The 20,490-nt window shown below is 60.5% G+C and overlaps 1 protein-coding gene across 1 annotated transcript in view; it reads left to right on the top strand.

Moving 5' to 3' along the window:
- The window catches only part of LOC115903063 (transcription factor COE4-like), a 33,361-nt gene continuing 12,871 nt past the window's right edge, over positions 1 to 20,490 (top strand). The window contains 7 exon segments of the mRNA XM_030947204.1: positions 1 to 261; positions 6,771 to 6,927; positions 7,188 to 7,251; positions 7,344 to 7,399; positions 8,500 to 8,573; positions 9,330 to 9,398; positions 17,073 to 17,154. Of these exon segments, the coding sequence (XP_030803064.1) occupies positions 131 to 261; positions 6,771 to 6,927; positions 7,188 to 7,251; positions 7,344 to 7,399; positions 8,500 to 8,573; positions 9,330 to 9,398; positions 17,073 to 17,154 (633 nt within the window). The 5' untranslated portion in view covers positions 1 to 130.

Genomic DNA, 20,490 nt, shown 5'->3' with positions numbered 1-20,490 from the left:
CCTTCCCTCCCTCCCCTCCCTCTCCCTCCCTCCGCAGATGCCGCTTCCCCGGCGCTTGGGACGGCGGCCCCCGGCACCTGCCCGGTGCTGATCCCGGGGGTGTCCGGGGGTCCCCCTGAGCCCCCCGGTCATGTTCTCGGTGCAGGAGGCGCTGCCCCGCGGCGGGGTCCCCATGAAGGAGGAGCCGCTGAGCGCGGGGCTCCCCGCCGGCCGCTGGCTGCAGGGCACCGGCATCCTGGACGCCAGCACGGCGGCGCAGAGGTAAGGGACAGCTCGGGGACAGCTCGGGGACAGCTCGGGGACAGCTTTGGGGCAGCCTGGGGACAGCTTTGGGGCAGCCCAGGGACAGCCCGGCGGCTCCGGGCGCTGCGGGATGGAGGCGAGCCGAGCTCCGCGGGCACCCCGAGGGCTCTGCGGGGCATCCCGGGGATCGGGAATCCCGGGGTCCGCGGCAATTCCAGGGGCTGGAGGTGTCCCAGGCGCTGTGGGCATTCGAGGGGCTGTGGGCATCCCGATTTTCATGGGTATCCCGGTTTTTTTGGACATCCCGGGGGTTCTGGGCATTCCAGGGCTCTGGGCATTCTGAGCTCCTCGGGTTTCTCAGCTTCCGTGGGCGTTCCAGGGGCTGTGGGTATCCCAGGGGCTGTGGATGTGCCAGGCTCTGTGGGCATCCCGAATTACCACGGGCATGCCAGGCTCTGCGGATATCCCAAATTCCAGGGGCATCCCAAATTCCAGGGGCATCTCGGGCTCTGCAGCCCTCCTGGGCACTGCGGGCATTCCAGGGGCATCCTGGGCACTGGGAGTGTCCTGGGATCCATGGGAATGGGAATTCCAGGTCCTTTGGGCGCCCTGGGCATCAGCTGTGGGCATTCCAGGGTATTCCAGGGGCTGTGGGCATCCCGGGCATCAGCTGTGGGCATTCCAGGGTATTCCATGCCCCGTGGGCATTCCTGGTTCCGTGGGCATTCCGGTGTCCTGGGTCTCGCGGGCACCCCAAGGTGTGCCCCCCGTTTTTCCTGGCATTCCTCTGGGCCTCTGGATCCCCTCTCCCGGTGCCCCGGGCATCCCGGGATCCCCGTGGGTTTCAGCTGCCAGGGGTTTGTGCCAACGGGAACGGGAGCTGTGCCCATCCCTGCCTTTTCTGGGGGGCTCAAATCCCATTCCTTCCCTTTTTGGGGGGCTCAAATCTCATTCCTGTCTTTTCTGGGGGGCTCAAATCCCATTCTTTGCCCTACTGGGAACTCAAATCCCATTCCTGCCTTTTCCAGGGGGCTCAAATCCCATTCCCTGCTCTCCTGGAGGGCTCAAATCCCATTCCTGCCCTTTTGGGGGGCTCAAATCCCATTCCTGTCCTCCTGGGAACTCAAATCCTATTCCTGCCCTCTTGGGGGGCTCAAATCCCATTCCCTGCCCTTTTGGGGGCTCAGATCCCATCCCTGCCCTCCTGGGAACTCAAATCCCATTCCTGCCTTTTCCAGGGGGCTCAAATCCCATTCCTTGTCCTCCTGGGAACTCAAATCCCATCCCTGCCTTTTCTGGGGGGCTCAAATCCCATTCCCTGCCCTTTTGGGGGGCTCAAATCCCATTCCTGCCTTTTCCAGGGGGCTCAAATCCCGTTCCGTCCTTTTGGGGGGCTCAAATCCCATCCCTGCCCTTTTGGAGGCTTAGATCCCATTCCCTGCCCTTTTGGGGGGCTCAGATCCCATTTCCTGCCCTTTTGGGGGCTCAGATCCCATCCCTGCCCTCCTGGGAACTCAAATCCTATTCCTGCACTTTTGGGGGCTCAGATCCCATTCCCTCTCCTTTTGGGGGGCTCAGATCCCATCCCTGCCCTTTTGGAGGCTTAAATCCCATTCCCTGCCCTTTTGGGGGGCTCAGATCCCATTCCCTGCCCTTTTGGGGGCTCAGATCCCATCCCTGCCCTCCTGGGAACTCAAATCCTATTCCTGCCCTTTTGGGGGCTTTAAATCCCATTCCCTGCTCTCCTGGGGGCTCAAATCCCATTCCTGCCTTTTCCAGGGGACTCAAATCCCATTCCCTGTTTTCCTGGGAAATTGGATCCCATTCTTTGCCCTTTTGGGGGGCTCCAATCCCATTCCCCGCCCTCCCTCAGTGTCCCCTCTCCCCTGTCCCCTCTCTCCCGCCTGTGCCCCGAGGGGTCAGTGCCACCCCTGTCCCCTGTCCTGCCGTCCCCTCTGCCACGTTTAGGGTGTCCCTGTGTGGTCATGGCGGCTCCCTGGGGTCCCCCCAAAACTTTGGGATGCTGGAAAACCTCAGGGAACCCCCCCCCAAACCCCAAAGGAACCCCAAAGTGAGGCCACCACCGTGGTGACAGCCGCCCTCGGGGGTGACAATGTGACACAGCTGAGGGACAGCAGTGCCAGGTCCTGTGTCCCCAAAACCTCCCTGTGACCCCCGCAAGGCGACAGAGGGACACACCCGGAGCTGGCAGTGGTGACAGGGACGTGTCACCGAGCGGGGCAGTGTCCCCACCCTGGTGGCACCTGGGCGTGTGCCACCATGCTGGCAGTGCCACGCGTGGGGACACTGGCTGGGGTGGGGACGGGGGGGTGTTTTACCCTCACCCCACAAACACCAGCGTCCCCCACGGCCACCGCAGTGTCCCCAAGCGGGTGGCACCGTGTTCCTGCTGCGTGGGGTGGCACCGGGACCCTCTAAAGCTCCCATCCCGCAGTGTCCCCAAGCGGGTGGCACCGCGTTCCTGCTCCGTGGGGTGGCACCGGGGCCCTCTAACGCTCCCGTCCCGCAGTGTCCCCAAGGGGGTGGCACCGTGTTCCTGCTGCGTGGGGTGGCACCGGGACCCTCTAAAGCTCCCATCCCGCAGTGTCCCCAAGGGGGTGGCACCGCATTCCTGCTCCGTGGGGTGGCACCGGGGCCCTCTAACGCTCCCGTCCCGCAGTGTCCCCAAGGGGGTGGCACCGCGTTCCTGCTGCGTGGGGTGGCACCGGGGCCCTCTAACGCTCCCGTCCCGCAGTGTCCCCAAGGGGGTGGCACCGCGTTCCTGCTGCGTGGGGTGGCACCGGGACCCTCTAACACTCCTGTCCCGCAGTGTCCCCAAGGGGGTGGCACCGAGTTCCTGCTGCGTGGGGTGGCACCGGGACCCTCTAACGCTCCCGTCCCGCAGTGTCCCCAAGGGGGTGGCACCGCGTTCTGCTCCGTGGGGTGGCACCGGGACCCTCTAACGCTCCCATCCCGCAGTGTCCCCAAGGGGGTGGCACTGAGTTCCTGCTGCGTGGGGTGGCACTGGGACCCTCTAAAGCTCCCGTCCCGCAGTGTCCCCAAGGGGGTGGCACCGAATTCCTGCTGCGTGGGGTGGCACCGGGGCCCTCTAAAGCTCCCGTCCCGCAGTGTCCCCAAGCGGGTGGCACCGAGCTCCGCGGTGTCCCCGCTGTGGGGTCCCCAGAGCCCCCGCCCCGGAGCCGCTTTGGGGCCGCCGCCGCTTTCCTGGAAGCGCCGGGGCCGCGGCTGCTTGGAAATGCTTGATTGGCTTTAATAATTAATTAACGCGGCGGGCGGGGCCGGCAGCGCGGGGGCGGGCGGGGGGGACACGGCGGGGGACAGCGGCGACAGCCAGAGCCACCCCCCGCCCGTCACCGCGGCCCTTTGGGGGAATCGGTGGGGTCGGAAGGAGCCGCGGGCGCCGCTGTCCCGTTGTAGGGAGGGGGCACAGCGAGGGGACAGAGGTGTCCCCGCGGGGGTGGGACACTGAGAGCGAAGCCACCAGCGCGGGGAGGGGACAAGGGACGCGCCGCGGGTGTGGGGACGTGATGTGACCCGTTAGGGGTGGCCGCGCACAGGTATTGTCACCTCGCCAGGTGTGGCCCCGCGGGTGACCCCGCGGACACTTTGTGACCCCGCGGGTGACCCCGCGGACACTTTGTGACCCCTGGGGAGCAGCTGGAGGAGCTTGTCCTCGGGGAAATGTCCCCAGAGTGTCGCCAAGGGGCTGGGTTGGCGCGTGGCTGTGGCGGGGGTGACAGCAGGGACCTGCCCCGCTGCCACCGTGGGGACACCGAGGGGACAGGGGCCACCAGCGGGGTGGGGACACGGTGACAGTGACGGGGACCGCGCTGGAGCTATGGTCCCTGAAGCGGCTGTGCTGTCACCGCGGGTGTCGGGGCAGGGACAGCAGCGGTGACAGCGGCGAGCCCGGAGGTGGCACTGAGGGGTGGCAGGGCGGGTGTCTTGGGCGGGGAGGGCTCAGGGATGTCCCCCCTGTCCCCTTCTGTCCCTCGTGTCCCCTATGCCAGGGGCAGGGTGTCCCCATGTGTGTCCCCTACCCTGGACAGGGAACGGGTGCTGGGTGTCCCCCTCGTGGGGTCTTGGGGACAGGCTGGTGGCCTTGGGGACAGGCTGGTGGCCTTAGGGACAGGGTCCCAGGGATCTTGGGGACAGGCTGGTGGCCTTGGGGACAGGGTCCTGGTGGCCTTGGGGACAGGCTGGTCATCCTGGGGACAGGCTGGTGGCCTTGGGGATGGGGTCCTAGTGGCCTTGGGGACAGGCTGGTGGCCTTGGGGACAGGGTGCTGTAGGTTTTGGGGGTCCCAGGCCAGGGTGCTGGGGGTCCTAAGGACTGGATTTTGGGATTTTGGGGTTCTGGGATTTTGGGGTTCTGGGAAGGGGTGCGGGGGTCCCATGGAGGAGGGTCTGGGGGTCCCGGTGCTGGTTTTGGATGTCCCAATATTGGGGGGCTGGGGGTCCCCAGGATGGGGTTCTGGTGTCCCATGGAGGAGATTTTGGGGGTCCCCAGGACGGGGTTCTGGTGTCCCATGGAGGAGATTTTGGGGGTCTCAGTGGTGAATTTCCGAGTGTCTTGGTAATGGGGTGCTGGGGGTCCCCAGATTTGGGGTTCTTGGAGATGGGAATCCTGGTAATGGGGTTTTGGGGTCCCTGGTAATGGGGTGCTGAGGGTCCCTGGTAATTGGGTGCTGAGGGTGTTGGTGTCCCATGGAGGAGGTTTTGGGGTTCCTGGTAATGGGGTGCTGGGGGTCCCTGCAGCTGAGTTTCCAGGTGTCCTCATGCTGGGGTGCTGGGGGTCCCCAGGATTGGGGTTCCCGGGATGGGGATCCCCAGGATGGGGAGCTGGGGGTGCCGGTGTCCCTTGGAGGAGGTTTTGGGGTTCCCGGTACTGGGGGCCCCCAGAATTTGAGGGTTCCAGTCCTGGGGGACCCCCAGATGGGGTTTTGGGGGTTCCCCGGTGCTGGGGATCCCCAGGACTGGGGTTCTTGGGGATGGGGATCCCAGGATTTGGGTTCCCGGTGCTGGGGATCCCCAGAACTGGGGCTCTCGGGGTTTTGGGTTTTGGGGGTTCTCAGGATTTGAGGTTCCCGGGGTTTTGGGGGTTCTCGGGGTTTGGGGTTCTCGGGTTTTGGGGGTTTTGGGGGTTCCCGGTGCTGGGGATCCCCAGGACTGGGGTTCACGGGGTTTGGGGTTTTGGGGGTTCTCGGGGTTTGGGGTTCCCGGGGTTTGGGGTTCCCGGGGTTTTGGGGGTTTCTGGGGTTTTGGAGTTCTTGAGGTTTGGTGTTCCTGGGGTTTGGGGGTTCCCGGGGTTTGGGGTTCCCGGGATTCGGGGTTTTTGTGGTTTAGGGGTTCCCGGGATTTGGGGTTCTCGGATTTTGGGGTTCCTGGGGTTTGGGGTTCCCGGGGTTTTGGGGGTTCCCGGGGTTTGGGGTTCCCTGGGTTTTGGGGGTTCCCGGATTTTGGGGTTCCTGGAGTTCGGGGTTCTTGTGGTTTTGAGGGTTCCCAGGGTTTGGAGTTCCCTGGGGTTTGGGGTTCCCGGGGTTTGGGGTTCCCGAGGTTCGGGGTTCTTGTGGTTTGGGGGGGTTCTTGTGGTTTGGGGTTCCCGGGGTTTGGGGTTCTCGGATTTGGGGGTTCCTGGGGTTTGGGGTTCCCAGGGTCTTGGGGTTCTTGGGGTTTGGTGTTCCCGGGTTTGGGGGGTCCCGGGGTTTTGGGGTTCCCGGGATTTGGGGTTCCCGGGGTTCGGGGTTCCCGCTGCGGGGTGCTCCCTGTGCCGCGGTGCCAGGGCTGTGGCGGTGGCCCTGTCCCTGCTGTCCCCACACCGTGACAATGTCACTGCTGTCCCCACACCACGGCCCTGTCGCTGCTGTCCCCACACCGTGACAATGTCACTGCTGTCCCCACACCTTGTCTCTGTCACTGCTGTCCCCACACCTTGGCCCTGTCGCTGCTGTCCCCACACCTTGGCACTGTCGCTGCTGTCCCCACACCGCGGCCCTGTCACTGCTGTCCCCACACCGCGGCTCTGTCACTGCTGTCCCCACACTCTGGCTCTGTCACTGCTGTCCCCACACCGCGGCCCTGTCGCGGCTGTCCCCACACCTTGTCTCTGTCACTGCTGTCCCCACACCGTGGCACTGTCACTGTTGTCCCCACACCGCGGCCCTGTCACTGGTGTCCCCACACCTTGACACTGTCGCTGCTGTCCCCACACCGTGGCTCTGTCACTGCTGTCCCCACACCGCGGCCCTGTCACTGCTGTCCCCACACCGTGGCTCTGTCGCTGCTGTCCCCACACTGTGACACTGTCACTGCTGTCCCCACACCGCGGCCCTGTCGCGGCTGTCCCCACACTGTGACACTGTCACTGCTGTCCCCACACCGCGGCCCTGTTGCTGCTGTCCCCACACTGTGGCTCTGTCACTGCTGTCCCCACACCGCGGCCCTGTCACTGCTGTCCCCACACCGTGGCCCTGTCGCTGCTGTCCCCACACCGTGGCCCTGTCGCAGCGGCGTGTCGCTGGCCCGCGCTCACTTCGAGAAGCAGCCCCCGGCCAACCTGCGCAAGTCCAACTTCTTCCACTTCGTGCTGGCCATGTACGACCGCCAGGGCCAGCCCGTGGAGGTGGAGCGCACCTGCTTCATCGACTTCGTGGAGAAGGAGAGGGTGAGAAAATTCCCCCCCCAAAAAAAAAACCCCAAAACCGCCCCAAAAACCCCCGCAGGGCCGCCCCAGCTCGCGGTCGCGGTGAGGTCGGAGCGCGACCACAAATCGCGGCACGAGCAACCCCAAAACGGGGTGGGAGGGACAGCGAGTGACCAGGAGGGGACGTGGAGTGACCAGGAGGGGACGTGGAGTGACCAGGAGGGGACACGGAGTGACCGGCTGACCCCTGGCCGTGAATTTTGTCCCCCGAACCCCTCAAGGAGCAGAACGGGGAGAAAACCAACAACGGGATCCACTACCGGCTGCAGCTGCTCTACAGCAACGGTGGGCGCGGGGTTTTGGGGGGCTCCGGGCGGGGTTTGGGGTGTCCCCAAGGGGAGGTGACAAGTGGGGTGACCTCTCTGGTGTCCCCGCAGGGCTGCGGACCGAGCAGGATTTGTACGTCCGCCTCATTGACTCCATGTCCAAGCAGGTACCGGGAGCCCAAATTCCCCCAAAAATCCCCCAAAAATCCCCAAAATCCCCCAAAATCCTCGAAAAATCCCCCAAAATCCCCCCAAAATCCACAAAAATCTCCAAAAAACACCCCAAAAATCCCCCAAAATCCGCCCAAAGTCTCCCAAAAATCTCAAAAAATTCTCAAAAATCCCTCAAAAATCCCGAAAAAATCCCCCTAAAATCCCCCCAAAACCCCCAAAAATGCCCCTAAAATCCCCCAAAATCTCCCAAAAATCCCCCTAAAAATTCCCCAAAATGCCCCAAAAATCTCAAAAAATCCCCCCGCAAAAATCCCCCAAAATCCCCCCAAATTCCCCAAAATTTCCCCCAAAATCCCCAAAAATCCCCCCAAAATGCCCCTAAAATCCCCCAAAATCCCCACGCCCTAAAATCCCCCAAAATCTCCCAAAAATCCCCCTAAAAATTCCCCAAAATCCCCCAAAAATCTCAAAAAAATCCCCCAAAATCTCGCAAAAATCCCCCAAAAATTCCCCAAAAATCCCCCCAAATCCCCCAAAAATGCCCCTAAAATCCCCCCAAAAATGCCCCTAAAATCCCCAAAATCCCCCTAAAATCCCCCAAAATCTCTCAAAAATCCCCCTAAAAATTCCCCAAAATCCCCCCAAATCCCCCCAAAATGCCCCTAAAATCCCCCAAAAATGCCCCTAAAATCCCCCCCAAAATCCCCCTAAAATCCCCAAAATCCTCCTAAAATCCCCCCAAAATCTCTCAAAAATCCCCCTAAAAATTCCCCAAAATCCCCCTCCAAATCCCCAACCCCCAAAATGCCCCTAAAATCCCCCCCAAATCCCCCAAAATCTCTCAAAATTCCCCCTAAAAATTCCCCAAAATCCCCCAAAAATCTCAAAAAAATCCCCCAAAATCTCGCAAAAATCCCCCAAATTCCCCAAAAATTCCCCAAAAATCCCCCCAAAATTCCCAAAAATCCCCCAAAACCCCCCGGCCCCACCTGCGGGTGACATCTGGATGTCGCCGCGGCCACATCTGGCCGGGGGCGGGGACCTCCGCGGTGCCACCCCGGTGTGGCGGCTGTCCCCTGGGTGTCCCCTGCAGGCCATCATTTACGAGGGGCAGGACAAGAACCCCGAGATGTGCCGGGTGCTGCTGACGCACGAGATCATGTGCAGGTGACAGCCCGGGGCGGGGGTGACAGCCGTGTCCCCAAGGTCCCTTCGGTGCCCGCTCCGTGCTTACAGACCCCGCGCTCATTAACGAGCCGAGGCAGCGCCGCTAATTAACCCCGCGACAGGGGACAGGCCACCCCCGGCGTGGCTGGGGACTGGGGGTGGCCCTGTTGTGTCACCTGGGGGTGACAGGGACGGGTCCCCAACCCCTTCAGAGCTGCCCAGGGGTGACACGGTGACGCAGATGGGTCCCCAACACCTTCAGAGCCACCTGGAGGTGACAGGGATGGGTCCCCAGGCCCTTCAGAGCCACCCAAGGGTGACAGGGACGGGTCCCCAAGCCCTTCAGAGCCACCTGAAGGTGACAGGGACGGGTCCCCAACCCCTCAAGAGGCACCCAGAGGTGACAGGGATGGGTCCCCAGCCCCTTCAGAGCCACCTGAAGGTGACAGGGATGGGTCCCTGATCCCTTCAGAGCCACCCGAAGGTGACACAGAGTCCCCGGGACCCCCAGATCTGTCCCCAACCCCATTAGGGGGTGGCAAAGTGCCACCCCCGAGTGTCCCCCGCCATGTCCCCTCCCCGCTGTCCCTCTGTCCCCACCCCTGAGTGACGGGGCGGTCCCAGGGTGGGACACGGGGACCTGGCGCGTCCCCCCCGGGGTTTGGGGGTCCCTCCGCCCTCACTGTCCCTGGATGTCACCTGCTGTCCCTGATGTCCCCTGCTGTCCCTGATGTCCCCTGCTGTCCCCGTGTCCAGCCGCTGCTGTGACAAGAAGAGCTGCGGGAACCGCAACGAGACCCCCTCGGACCCCGTCATCATCGACAGGTGCGGGGACACTGGGGACACTGGGGACATCGGGGACATTGGGGACATCAGGGACGTTGGGGGGACATTGGGGACATTTGGGACATTGGGGACATTGGGGGACATTGGGGGGACATTGGGGACATTGGGGGACACTGGGGACACTGGGGACATTGGGGACATCGGGGACATTGGGGACATTGGGGACATCGGGGACATTGGGGGGACATCGGGGACATTTGGGACATTTGGGACACTGTGGACATCGGGGACATTTGGGACATTGGGGACACTGGGGACATTTGGGACATGGGGACATTTGGGACACTGGGGACATTTGGGACATTGGGGACATCGGGGACATTGAGGACATTGGGGACATTTGGGACATTGGGGGACATTGGGGACATTGGGGACGTGGGGGACACTGGGGACATTGGGGACATTGGGGGGACATTGGGGACACTGGGGACATTTGGGACACTGGGGACATTTGGGACTTTGGGGACATTGGGGGGACACTGGGGACATTGGGGACACTGGGGACATTTGGGACATTGGGGTACATTTGGGACATTGGGGACACTGGGGACACTGGGGACACTGGGGACATTGGGGACACTGGGGACATCGGGGACATCAGGGACACTGGGGACATTGGGGACATCGGGGACATCAGGGGACACTGGGGACATTGGGGAGCTCATGGTGACCTGGAGGGGGTGGCAGCCACCGGCAGTGTCCCCAAGCTTTGGGGACAGGATGCTGATGAGCCGAGGGACAGCAGTGTCCGGGTGTCCCCAGGGGGTGACAGATGTCACATCGATAATGGAGGTGGCACCGGCACGTTGGGGACATCCCAGGGTGGCCGTGTCCCCGTCCCTGAGGTCCCTCTGTCCCTGTCCCCACCAGGGTCCTCCTGCCCATCCCGGTGTCACCTCCGTGGTGCCACCAAGCCCAGCCCGGGGTTGTCACTTGTTGTCCCCTTGTCGCCGCCGTTGTCCCCGTGTCCCCCGTCCCGCAGGTGTCCTGGGGCTGTCCCCACCATGGCGCTTTTGGGGTCACAGGACCCCCCTGGGACCGGTGTCCCCTTGGGAGGTGACACCTGATGGTTGGTGGCCGTGTCCCAAATGTCCCAAATGTCCCAAATGTCCCTGTGTGCCCCCCTCAGCCTCGGGACTTTTGGGGGGCCACCCAGTGCCAGGCGTGTCCCCAACCTGTCCCCAAACCCATCCCCAGCGCTTTCGGGGTGTCCCCAAACCCACCCCAGGATGTTTGGGGTGTCCCCGGTCCCCATTCACAGCATTTTGGGGTGTCCCCAGTCCCCTGTCCCCATCCCCAGCACTTTTAGGGGGTCGCCCAGGACCAGGCGTGTCCCCAACCTGTCCCCCCCGTCCCCAGCACTTTTGGGGTGTCCCCAATCCCTCTCTCCATCCACAACACTTTCAGGGTGTCCCCTGTCCCCATCTTCACCACTTTTGGGGTGTCCCCTGTCCCCCTGTCCTCATCACTTTTGGGGTGTCCCCCCCATCCCCAGCACTTTTGGGGGGTCACCCACTTGCAGGAGTGTCCCCAAACTGCCCCAGGACTTTTGGGGTGTCCCCTGTCCCCATCCTCATTACTTTTGGGGTGTCTGCTGTCCCCATTCACAACACTTTCAGAGTGTCTCCATCTCCATCACTTTTGGGGTGTCCCCAACCCCTCTCCACATCCCGGTCACTTTTGGGGTCTCCCCAACCCGCCCCATCCCTTTCGGGGTGTCCCCTGTCCCCATGCCCGTCACTTTCGGGGTGTCCCCTGTCCCTTTTGGAGTGTCCCCTGTCCCCATCCCCGTCGCTTTTGGGGTGTCCCCACCCCATTCCAGTCACTTTTGGGGTGTCCCCTGTCCCCATCCCCCATCACTTTCGGGGTGTCCCCAACCAGCCCCAGGATGTTTGAGGTGTCCCCAGTCTGTCCCCAGCACTTTCGGGGTGTCCCCAGCCCACCCCAGGACTTTTGAGGTGTCCCCATTCTGATCACTTTTGGGATGTCCCCATTTCCATACTCTCGGGGTGTCCCCTGTCCCCATCTCCGTCGCTTTCGGGGTGTCCCCAGTCCCCATTCCCATCGCTTTCAGGGTGTCTCCATCACTTTTGAGGTGTCCCCAATCCTCTGTCCCCATTCCCATCACTTTCGGGGTGTCCTTGTTCGCATTCACATCTCTTTTGGGGCATCCCCTGTCCCCATCCCCGTCACTTTTGGGGTGTCCCCAACCCGCCCCAGGACTTTTGAGGTGTCCCCATTCCCGATCACTTTTGGGATGTCCCCATTTCCATACTCTCGGGGTGTCCCCTGTCCCCATCTCCGTCACTTTCGGAGTGTCCCCAATCCCCTGTCTCCATCCCTTTTGGGGTGTCTCCATCTCCATCACTTTCAAGGTGTCCCCAATCCTCTGTCCCCATTCCCATCACTTTCGGGGTGTCCCTGTCCCCATTCACATCTCTTTTTGGGATCTCCCCTGTCCCTGTCCCCATCACTTTTAGGGTGTCCTCTGTCCCCATTCCGATCACTTTTGGGATGTCCCCTGTCCCCATTCCCATCGCTTTTGGGATGTCCCCAACCCGCCCCAGGACTTTTGAGGTGTCCCCATTCCGATCACTTTTGAGATGTCCCCTCTCCCCATTCCCGTCACTTTCGGGGTGTCCCCACCCCATCCTCATCGCTTTTGGGGTGTCCCCATCCCCATCCCTTTCGGGGTGTCCCCTGTCCCCATCCCTGTCACTTTTGGGATGTCCCCAATCCCCTGTCCCCATCCCCATCCCTTTTGGGGTGTCCCCTGTCCCCATTCCCTTCTCCCCATCCCCATCCCTTTTGGGGTGTCCCCGTCCCCATTCCCATCCCTTTCGGAGTGTCCCCTGTCCCCATCCCCATCACTTTTGGGATGTCCCCTGTCCCCCATTCCCTTCTCCCCATCCCTTTGGGGTGTCCCCCCCCCATCCCCATCCCTTTTGGGGTGTCCCCTGTCCCCATCCCTGTCACTTTTGGGATGTCCCCAATCCCCTGTTCCCATCCCCATCCCTTTCGGGGTGTCCCCTTCCCGTCACTTTTGGGGATGTCCCCTGTTCCCATCCCCATCCCTTTGGGATGTCCCTGTCCCCACCCTTCTCCCCATCCTCATCCCTTTTGGGGGGTGTCCCCATCCCCATCCCTTTCGGGGTGTCCCCTGTCCCCATCCCTGTCCCTTTCGGGGTGTCCCCATCCCCATCACCTTGGGGTGTCCCCAGTCCCCTGTCCCCATCCCTGTCACGTTTGGGATGTCCCCTGTCCCCTGTCCCCATCCCTTTGGGGTGTCCCCGTCACCATTCCCATCCCTTTCGGGGTGTCCCCTGTCCCCATCCCTGTCACGTTTGGGATGTCCCCAATCCCCTGTCCCCATCCTCATCCCTTTCGGGGTGTCCCCATCCCCACCACTTTTGGAGTGTCCCCAGTCCCCTGTCCCCATCCCCATCCCCATCCCTTTCCGGGTGTCCCCATCCCCATCCCCATCCCTTTCGGGGTGTCCCCATCCCTTTCGGGGTGTCCCCATCCCCATCCTCATCCCTTTCGGGGTGTCCCCATGCCGGTCCCCCCCGGGGGGTCACGCCGGGCCAGCCGTGTCCCCAGCCGTGTCGCCATGCCTGGCGCGGAGCCCCCCCTGTCCCCCGTGTCGCCGTGTCCCCCCCCGGGCCAGCCCCGCTGGTTTGAGAGCGCTCTAAGTGCCCCTCTCGCGGCGTTAATCAAATTACCCGGCTGCGAAAATTGACGCTTCTCATTAATTAGCCACGATTATGCTAATTGCGCATTCAAATTTATGCGCCGCGAGCACAAGGTGCTCGGCAGCGGCGCCGGGCATTTGCATATTCAATGGTAATTAGCGATGCTAATTAATGCGCCGGCCCCGTATTTTTAACTCGCGGGGGTTCAGCCCCAGCCCCCCTACCTGGGGCTGGGATTTGGGGGGTTTAGCGGGGATTTTGTGGGGTTTTTTTGGGGGGTTTGGGGTTCTCCCGCGGCTGTACTGTGCCGGGGGTGGCGGGACCGTTTTTGGGGCGTTTTCCCGGCGTTTTTGGGGCGTTTTTGGGGCGTTCTCCTGGCGTTTTCCAGCTCCTTCCTTGCCCTGATTACCACCCGCGGGGCGGGAATGGGATTATGGGAATGCGGGGAATGGGGGGAGCCCCCGTTTTCCTGGGTGGTTCCAGAAGGTGGGACCCCCTTTCTGTGGGGTCGGGACCCCCTCAGTGTGAGATCTCTCTTTGTGGGGTCCCCCCTTTTCCGTGGGGTCCTAGAAATGAGATCCCTTTTTGTGGGATCCCCTTTTTGTGGGATCCCCCTTTTTTTTTGGGATCCCTCTTTTCCATGGGATTCTCTAAATGAGATCCCTTTTTGTGGGATCCCCTTTTTGTGGGATCCCCCCTTTTTTGGGATCCTATAAATGAGATCCCTTTTTGTGGGATCTCCCTTTTTGTGGGATCCCCTTTTTTTGGGATCCCCCTTTTCCATGGGATCCCTCTAAATGAGACCCCTTTTTTTGGGATCCCCCTTTTTGTGGGATCCCCCCTTTTTTGGGATCCCTCTTTTCCATGGGATCCTCTAAATCAGACTTTTGTGGGATCCCCCTTTTTTGTGGGATCCCCCTTTTTTTGGTACCCCATTTTTGTGGGATCCCCCTTTTCCATGGGATCCTCTATTTTTGGTACCCCATTTTTGTGGGATCCCCTTTTCCATGGGATCCTCTCTCCCTATGACCCCTCCCTCCATGGGATCCTCTAAATGAGACCCCTTTTTTTTTGGGATCCCCCTTTTTGCAGGATTCCTCCTTTTTTTGGGATCCCCCTTTTTGCAGGATTCCCCCTTTTTTGGGGATCCTCCTTTTTCACTGGGAGCCCCTCGCTGTGGGACCCCCATTTCATGGGATCTGCGTTTCGTGGGATCCCCCTTTCCCTGGGACCCCCTTTTTGTGGGATCCCCGTTCCCTGGATCCCCCTTCCCATGGGATCCTCCCCTCCCTGGCAGTTCCTTTTTATGGGATGCCCTCCCCATGAGATCCCTTTTTGTGGGATCCCCTCATCCATGGGATCCCCTGATTTGTGGGATCTCTATCCCTGGGACCCCTGTCTCTGTAGGACCAAATTTCCCTGGAAACCCCTTTTCTATGGGATCCCCATTTCCTGGGATCCCCCTTTCCATGTAACCCCTTTTTTGTGGGATCCTTTTCCCCCATGACCCTTTTTTTGTGGGATCCCCTTTTTTGTGGGATCCCCTTTTTGCAGGATCCCCTTTTTGTGGGATCCCTGGGATCCTTTTCCCCGGGACCCTTTTTTTTCTGGGGTCCCCTTTTTGTGGGATCCCCTCTCCCTGAGACCCCTTTTCCATGGGATCCCCTTTTTTTCGGGACCTGCTTTTTGTGGGATCCCCCTTTCTTTTGGGACCCCCTTTTCCTGGGACCCCCTTTTTTGTGGGACCCCCTCTTTTGTGGGATCTTTTATGGGATCCCCTTTCCATGTAACCCCTTTTTTGTGGGATCCCCTTTTTCTGGCACCCTTTTTTTGTGGGATCCCCATTCCCTGGGATCCCCCTCCGTGTCCCCCCAGCCTGGCCCGGGGCTGACCTTGCTTGGGGTCCCCCAGATCTCCCCAAACCCCGCGTGACCCCAGGGACGGGCCCGGAGGTCCCCAGTGTTCCCAGGGACCCCGGTGTCACCCCCAGTGGGATGGGGACATTGGGATGGGGACAGGGAGAGACACTGGGATGGGGACACTGGGATGGGGACAGGGAGGGACATGGGATGGGGACACTGGGATGGGGACACTGGGAGGGACACTGGGATGAGGACAGGGAGGGACATGGGATGAGGACACTGGGATGGGGACACTGGGGTGGGGACAGGGAGAGACACTGGGATGGGATGGGGACACTGGGATGGGGACACTGGGATGGGGACAGGGAGGGACATGGGATGGGGACAGGGAGGGACACTGGGATGGGATGGGGACACTGGGATGGGATGGGGACACTGGGATGGGGACACTGGGATGGGGACAGGGGGAGACACTGGGATGGGATGGGGACACTGGGATGGGATGGGGACACTGGGATGGGGACAGGGGGAGACACTGGGATGGGGACACTGAGACAGAATGGGGACACTGGGATGGGGACGGAGGGACACTGGGATGAGGACAGGGAGGGACACTGGGATGGGGACACTGGGATGGGGACAGGGAGGGACACTGGGATGGGGACAGGGATGGACACAGGGATGGGATGGGGACACTGGGATGGGGACGGAGGGACACTGGGATGGGGACAGGGATGGACACAGGGATGGGATGGGGACACTGGGATGGGGACACTGGGATGGGAACCTGTGTGTCCCCCACCCCATTCTCCCCAACGGTGTCACCAGGGCCATGTTAAGGGGGACACTGGCGTGGGATGGGACAGTGGGATTGGGGACAGGGTGGCACGATGGGATGGGGACAGAATGGGACACGGGAATGGGGACAGGGTGACATGGTGGGATGGGGACAGGATCGGACAGTTGGATGGGGACAAGGTGGGGACAGTGGGAAGGGATGGCGTGGGGACACTGGGGTGGAACAGTGACATGGGGACAGTGGGAGAGGGACAGGATGGGGACATTGGGATGGGGACGCTGGGATGGGGACAGAGCAGGACAGGGATGGGGACACGAAGGGACAGGGGACAGTAGAATGGGGACACTGGGATGGGGATAGAATGGAGACACTGGGATGGGGACAGTGGAATGGGGACAGAATGGGGACACCAGGATGGGGATGGGGACAGTGGGATGGGGACAGAGCAGGACAGAGATGGGGACAGGGTGGGACACTGGGATGGGGACAGTGGAATGGGGAGAGAATGGGGACACGGGATGGGGACAGGATGGGGACACTGGGATGGGGACACTGGGATGGGGACAGGATGGGGACACTGAGATGGGGACAATGATGAGGTGGTGACAAGGAGGGACAGTGGAACTGGGACAGAATGGGGACACTGGGATGGGGACAATGATGAGGTGGTGACAAGGAGGGACAGTAGAACTGGGACAGGATGGGGACACTGGGATGGGGACAGGATGGGGACACTGAGATGGGGATGGGGACAATGATGGGGGGTGGTGACAAGAAGGGACAGCCAAATGTGGACATTGGGATGGGGACAGAATGGGGACATTGGGATGGGGATGGGGACAGGGACACCAGAATGGGGATGGGGACAATAATGGGGTGGTGACAAGAAGGGACACCAGGATGAGGACACTGGGATGGGGACAGAATGGGGACATCGGGATGGGGACGGGGACATCGGGATGGGGACGGGGACACCAGGATGGGGATGGGGACAGTAATGGGGTGGTGACAAGAAGGGACAGCAGAACAGGGACAGAACGGGACATTGGGATGGGGACACCAGGACTGGGGACACCATGGGGACACCGGGATGGGGACAGGATGGGGACACTGGGATGGCAATGGGGACACCGGGATGGGGATGGGGACACTGGGATGGGGACAATAATGGGGTGGTGACAAGAAAGGACATTGGGATGGGGACAACAGACAGGAACACTGGGATTGGGGACACCGAGATTGGGGACACCATGGTGACACGTTTGTCCCCTTTTTTTTTTTTGTTTTTCCCCAATTTCAGGTTTTTCCTCAAGTTTTTCCTCAAGTGCAACCAGAACTGCCTGAAAAACGCCGGGAACCCGCGGGACATGCGGCGCTTCCAGGTGACACTTGGGGACATCACTGAGAGGGTGGAGGGGACACCAAAAAGGGGGGGCAGGAGACCCCAAAAGGATTTCCCAAAGGGGTCGAGGGGAATTGGGGGCTCGATTCCCCCCGTTCGGGGGGAATCGAGCCCCCAATTCCCCTCGACCCCTTTGGAAAATCCCAAATTTACCGCCACCCTAAAAAAATCCACCGCCGCCCTATACAAAACCCCAAATTTTGACCCCAAAAAGGGGTGCAGGTGATCCCAAAAAAATTTCCTAAAGGGGTCAAGGGGAGTTGAATCCCCCAGTTTGCCTCAACCCCTTTGAAAATCCCAAATTTACTGCCACCCTATAAAAGGTGACAATTCCAGGTGACACTTGGGGACATCATGGAGGAGATCCCAAAAAGGGGTTCAGGCGACCCCAAAAGGATTCCCCAAAGGGAATTTGGGAACCCCAAGGGGTTTGGGGACTCGATTGCCCTTGACTGCTTTGAAAATCCCAGATTTACTTCCACCCTATACAAAACCCCAAATTCTGACCCCCAAAAAGGGGTGCAGGTGATCCCAAAAAAGATTTCCTAAAGGGGTTGATGGGAATGGAGTCTCCAGTTCCCATTGTCCCCTTTGAAAAATCCCAAATCCGCCACCACTCTATAAAAGGTGACAATTCCGGGTGACATTTGGGGACATCATGGAGGAGATCCCAAAAAGGGGTTGAGGCGACCCCAAAAAAGATTTCCCAAAGAGGCTGAGGGGAATTGAGTCTCCAATTCTTCTCGGCCCCTTTGAAAATCCCAAATCTGATGCCACCCTATAAAAACCCCACATTTTGACCCCAAAAAGGGGTGCAGGTGACCCCAAAAAGATTCCCCAAATGGGTTGAGGGGAATTGAGTCTCCAATTCCTCTTGAACTCCTTGAAAATCCCAAATCCACTGCCGCTGCCCTAAAAAAATTTACCGCCACCCTATAAAAGGTGACACTTGGGGACATCACAAATAGGGTGAAAGACACCCTAAAAAGGGGTTCAGACGACCCCAAAAAGATTTCCCAAAGGGATTGAGGGGAATCGAGTCCCCAATTCCCCCCAAACCCCTTTGAAAATCCCAAATTTCCCGCTACCCTAAAAATTCCATCGCCGCCCTATAAAAAACCCCAAATTTCGACTCCTAAAAGGGAGGTTGAGGTGCAGGCGACCCCATAAAAATTCCCCAAAGGGGTCGAGGGGAATTGGGGGCTCGATTCCCCCCGTTTGGGGAATCGAGCCCCCAATACCCCTCGACCCCTTTGAAAAATCCCAAATTTCCCGCTACCCTAAAAAATCCACCGCCACCCTATAAAAAACCCCAAATCCGGCCTGAAAACCCCAAAAATCTCCGCTCCCCCACAACCCCCCTCCCCGGTCGCAGCTGGGTCCTGGGCCCCCCCCCCGAAGTTCATCAGGGCTCGCTAACGAGATGTTAATTATGACATTTCGGTGATTAACGACCCCATTTGCATCGCGGCACCGGCGGCGGGAGAGCGGCGGGAAAAGGGGAAAGGGGGAAGGGGTTTGTGGGGTTTGTGGGGTTTGTGGGGTTTGTGGGGTTTGTGGGGTTTGTGGGGTTTGGGGGGTTAGGGGGTTTGTGGGGTTTTGGGTGGGGTTTGTGTGGGGTTAGGTTTTGGGGTTGTGGGGTTTGTTGTGGGGTTTGTGGGGTTTTGGGTTTGTGGGGGGGTTTGTGGTTGTGGGGTTTGGGGTTGTGTGGGGTTGTGGGGTTTTTGGGGGTTTGGGGTTTGGGGGTTGTGTGGGTTTTGGTTTGGTTGTGGGGTTTGGGTTTGGGGTGGTTGGGGTTTTTGGGGTTAGGGTTGGGGTTGGGGTTGGGGTGGGGTTTTGGGGTTGGGTTTTTGTTTTTGGGTTGTGGGGGGTTAGGGGTGGGTTTGGTTTGGGGTTTTGTGGGGTTAGGTGGGTGTGGGGTTTGTGGGTTTTGGTTGGGGTTGGTGGGTGTGGGTGTGGGGTTTGTGGGTTGGGTTGGGTTTTGGTTTGGGGTTTGTGGGTGTGTGGGGTTTGGGTGTGGGGTTTTGGGGGTTTTGGGGTTTTGTTTGTGGGGTTGGGGGTTGTGGGTTTTGGGGGTTTTGGGGTTTGGGGATTTGTGGGGTTAGGGGGTTTGTGGGGTTTGTGGGGTTTGTGGGGTTTTGTGGGGTTTGTGGGGTTTGTTGGGGTTTGGGGGTTTGTGGGTTTGTGGGTTGGGGGGTTTAGGGGATTTGTGGGGTTTGTGGGGTTTGTGGGGTTAGGGGTTGTGGGGTTTGTGGGATTTGTGGGGTTTGTGGGGTTTGTGGGGTTGTGGGGGTTTGTGGGGTTTGTGGGGTTTGTGGGGGTTTTGGGGTTTGTGGGGTTGGGGTTTTGGGGTTTTGTGGGGTTTGTGGGGTTTGTGGGGTTGGGGTTTGTGGGGTTTTGTGGGGTTTGTGGGGTTAGGGGGGTTGTGGGGTTGGGGGGTTTGTGGGGTTTGTGGGATTTGTGGGGTTAGGGGTTTGGGGTGGGGTTTTGTGGGGTTTGGGGTTTGGGGGTTTTGGGGTTTGTGGGGTTTGGGGTTGTGGGGTTTGTGGGGTTTGTGGGGTTTGTGGGTTTGGGGTTTTGGGGTTTGTGGGGTTTGGGTGTGTGGGGTTGGGGGTTTTGGTTTGGGGTTTTGGGGTTTGTGGGGTTTGTGGGGTTTGTGGGGTTTGGGGGTTGTGGGGTGTGGGGTTGGGGGGGTTGGGGTTTGGGGTTAGGGGGTTTGTGGGGTTTGTGGGGGTTGGGGGTTTTTGGGGTTGTGGGGTTGGTTTGTGGGGGGTTTGTGGGGTTTGGGGTTTGTGGGGTTTGTGGTGGGGTTTGTGGGGTTTGTGGGGTTTTGGGGTTTGGGGTGGGGGTTGGGGTTTGGGGTGTGGTTGGGTGGGGTTGGGGTGGGGGGGTTGGGGTTGGGGTTTTGGGGGTGGGGGTTGGGGTTTGGTGGGGTGGGGTTTTGGTTGTGGGGGTGGGGGGGTTGTGGGTGGGGTTTTGGGATTGGGGGTTTGTGGGGGGTTTGTGGGGTGTTTTGGGGTTTGTGGGGTTGGTGTGGGGTGGGGTGGGTGGGGGGGGTGGGTGTGGGATTGGGGGGGGTGGGTTTGTGGGGTTTTGGGGTTTGGGTTTGTGGGGTTATGGGGGTTTGTGGGGTTAGGGGGGGACGGGAATTTGGGGGGGGGAGTTCCCTTTTAGGGGATGGGGGACTGGGGGTGGCCCTAAAAGGGTTTTAGGGGAGGTCTCTGAGGGGATGGCCCTTAAAAGCGATTTGGGGTCTCCTGGAGGGGTCCTGAGGGAGCTTCAAGGGGGTTTGGGTTCACTTGGAGGGATTTGGGGG

This window comes from Camarhynchus parvulus, chromosome 4, assembly GCF_901933205.1.
Source record: "Camarhynchus parvulus chromosome 4, STF_HiC, whole genome shotgun sequence".
Lineage (NCBI taxonomy): Eukaryota > Metazoa > Chordata > Aves > Passeriformes > Thraupidae > Camarhynchus > Camarhynchus parvulus.
This window is presented reverse-complemented; position numbering and strand designations above follow the sequence as displayed.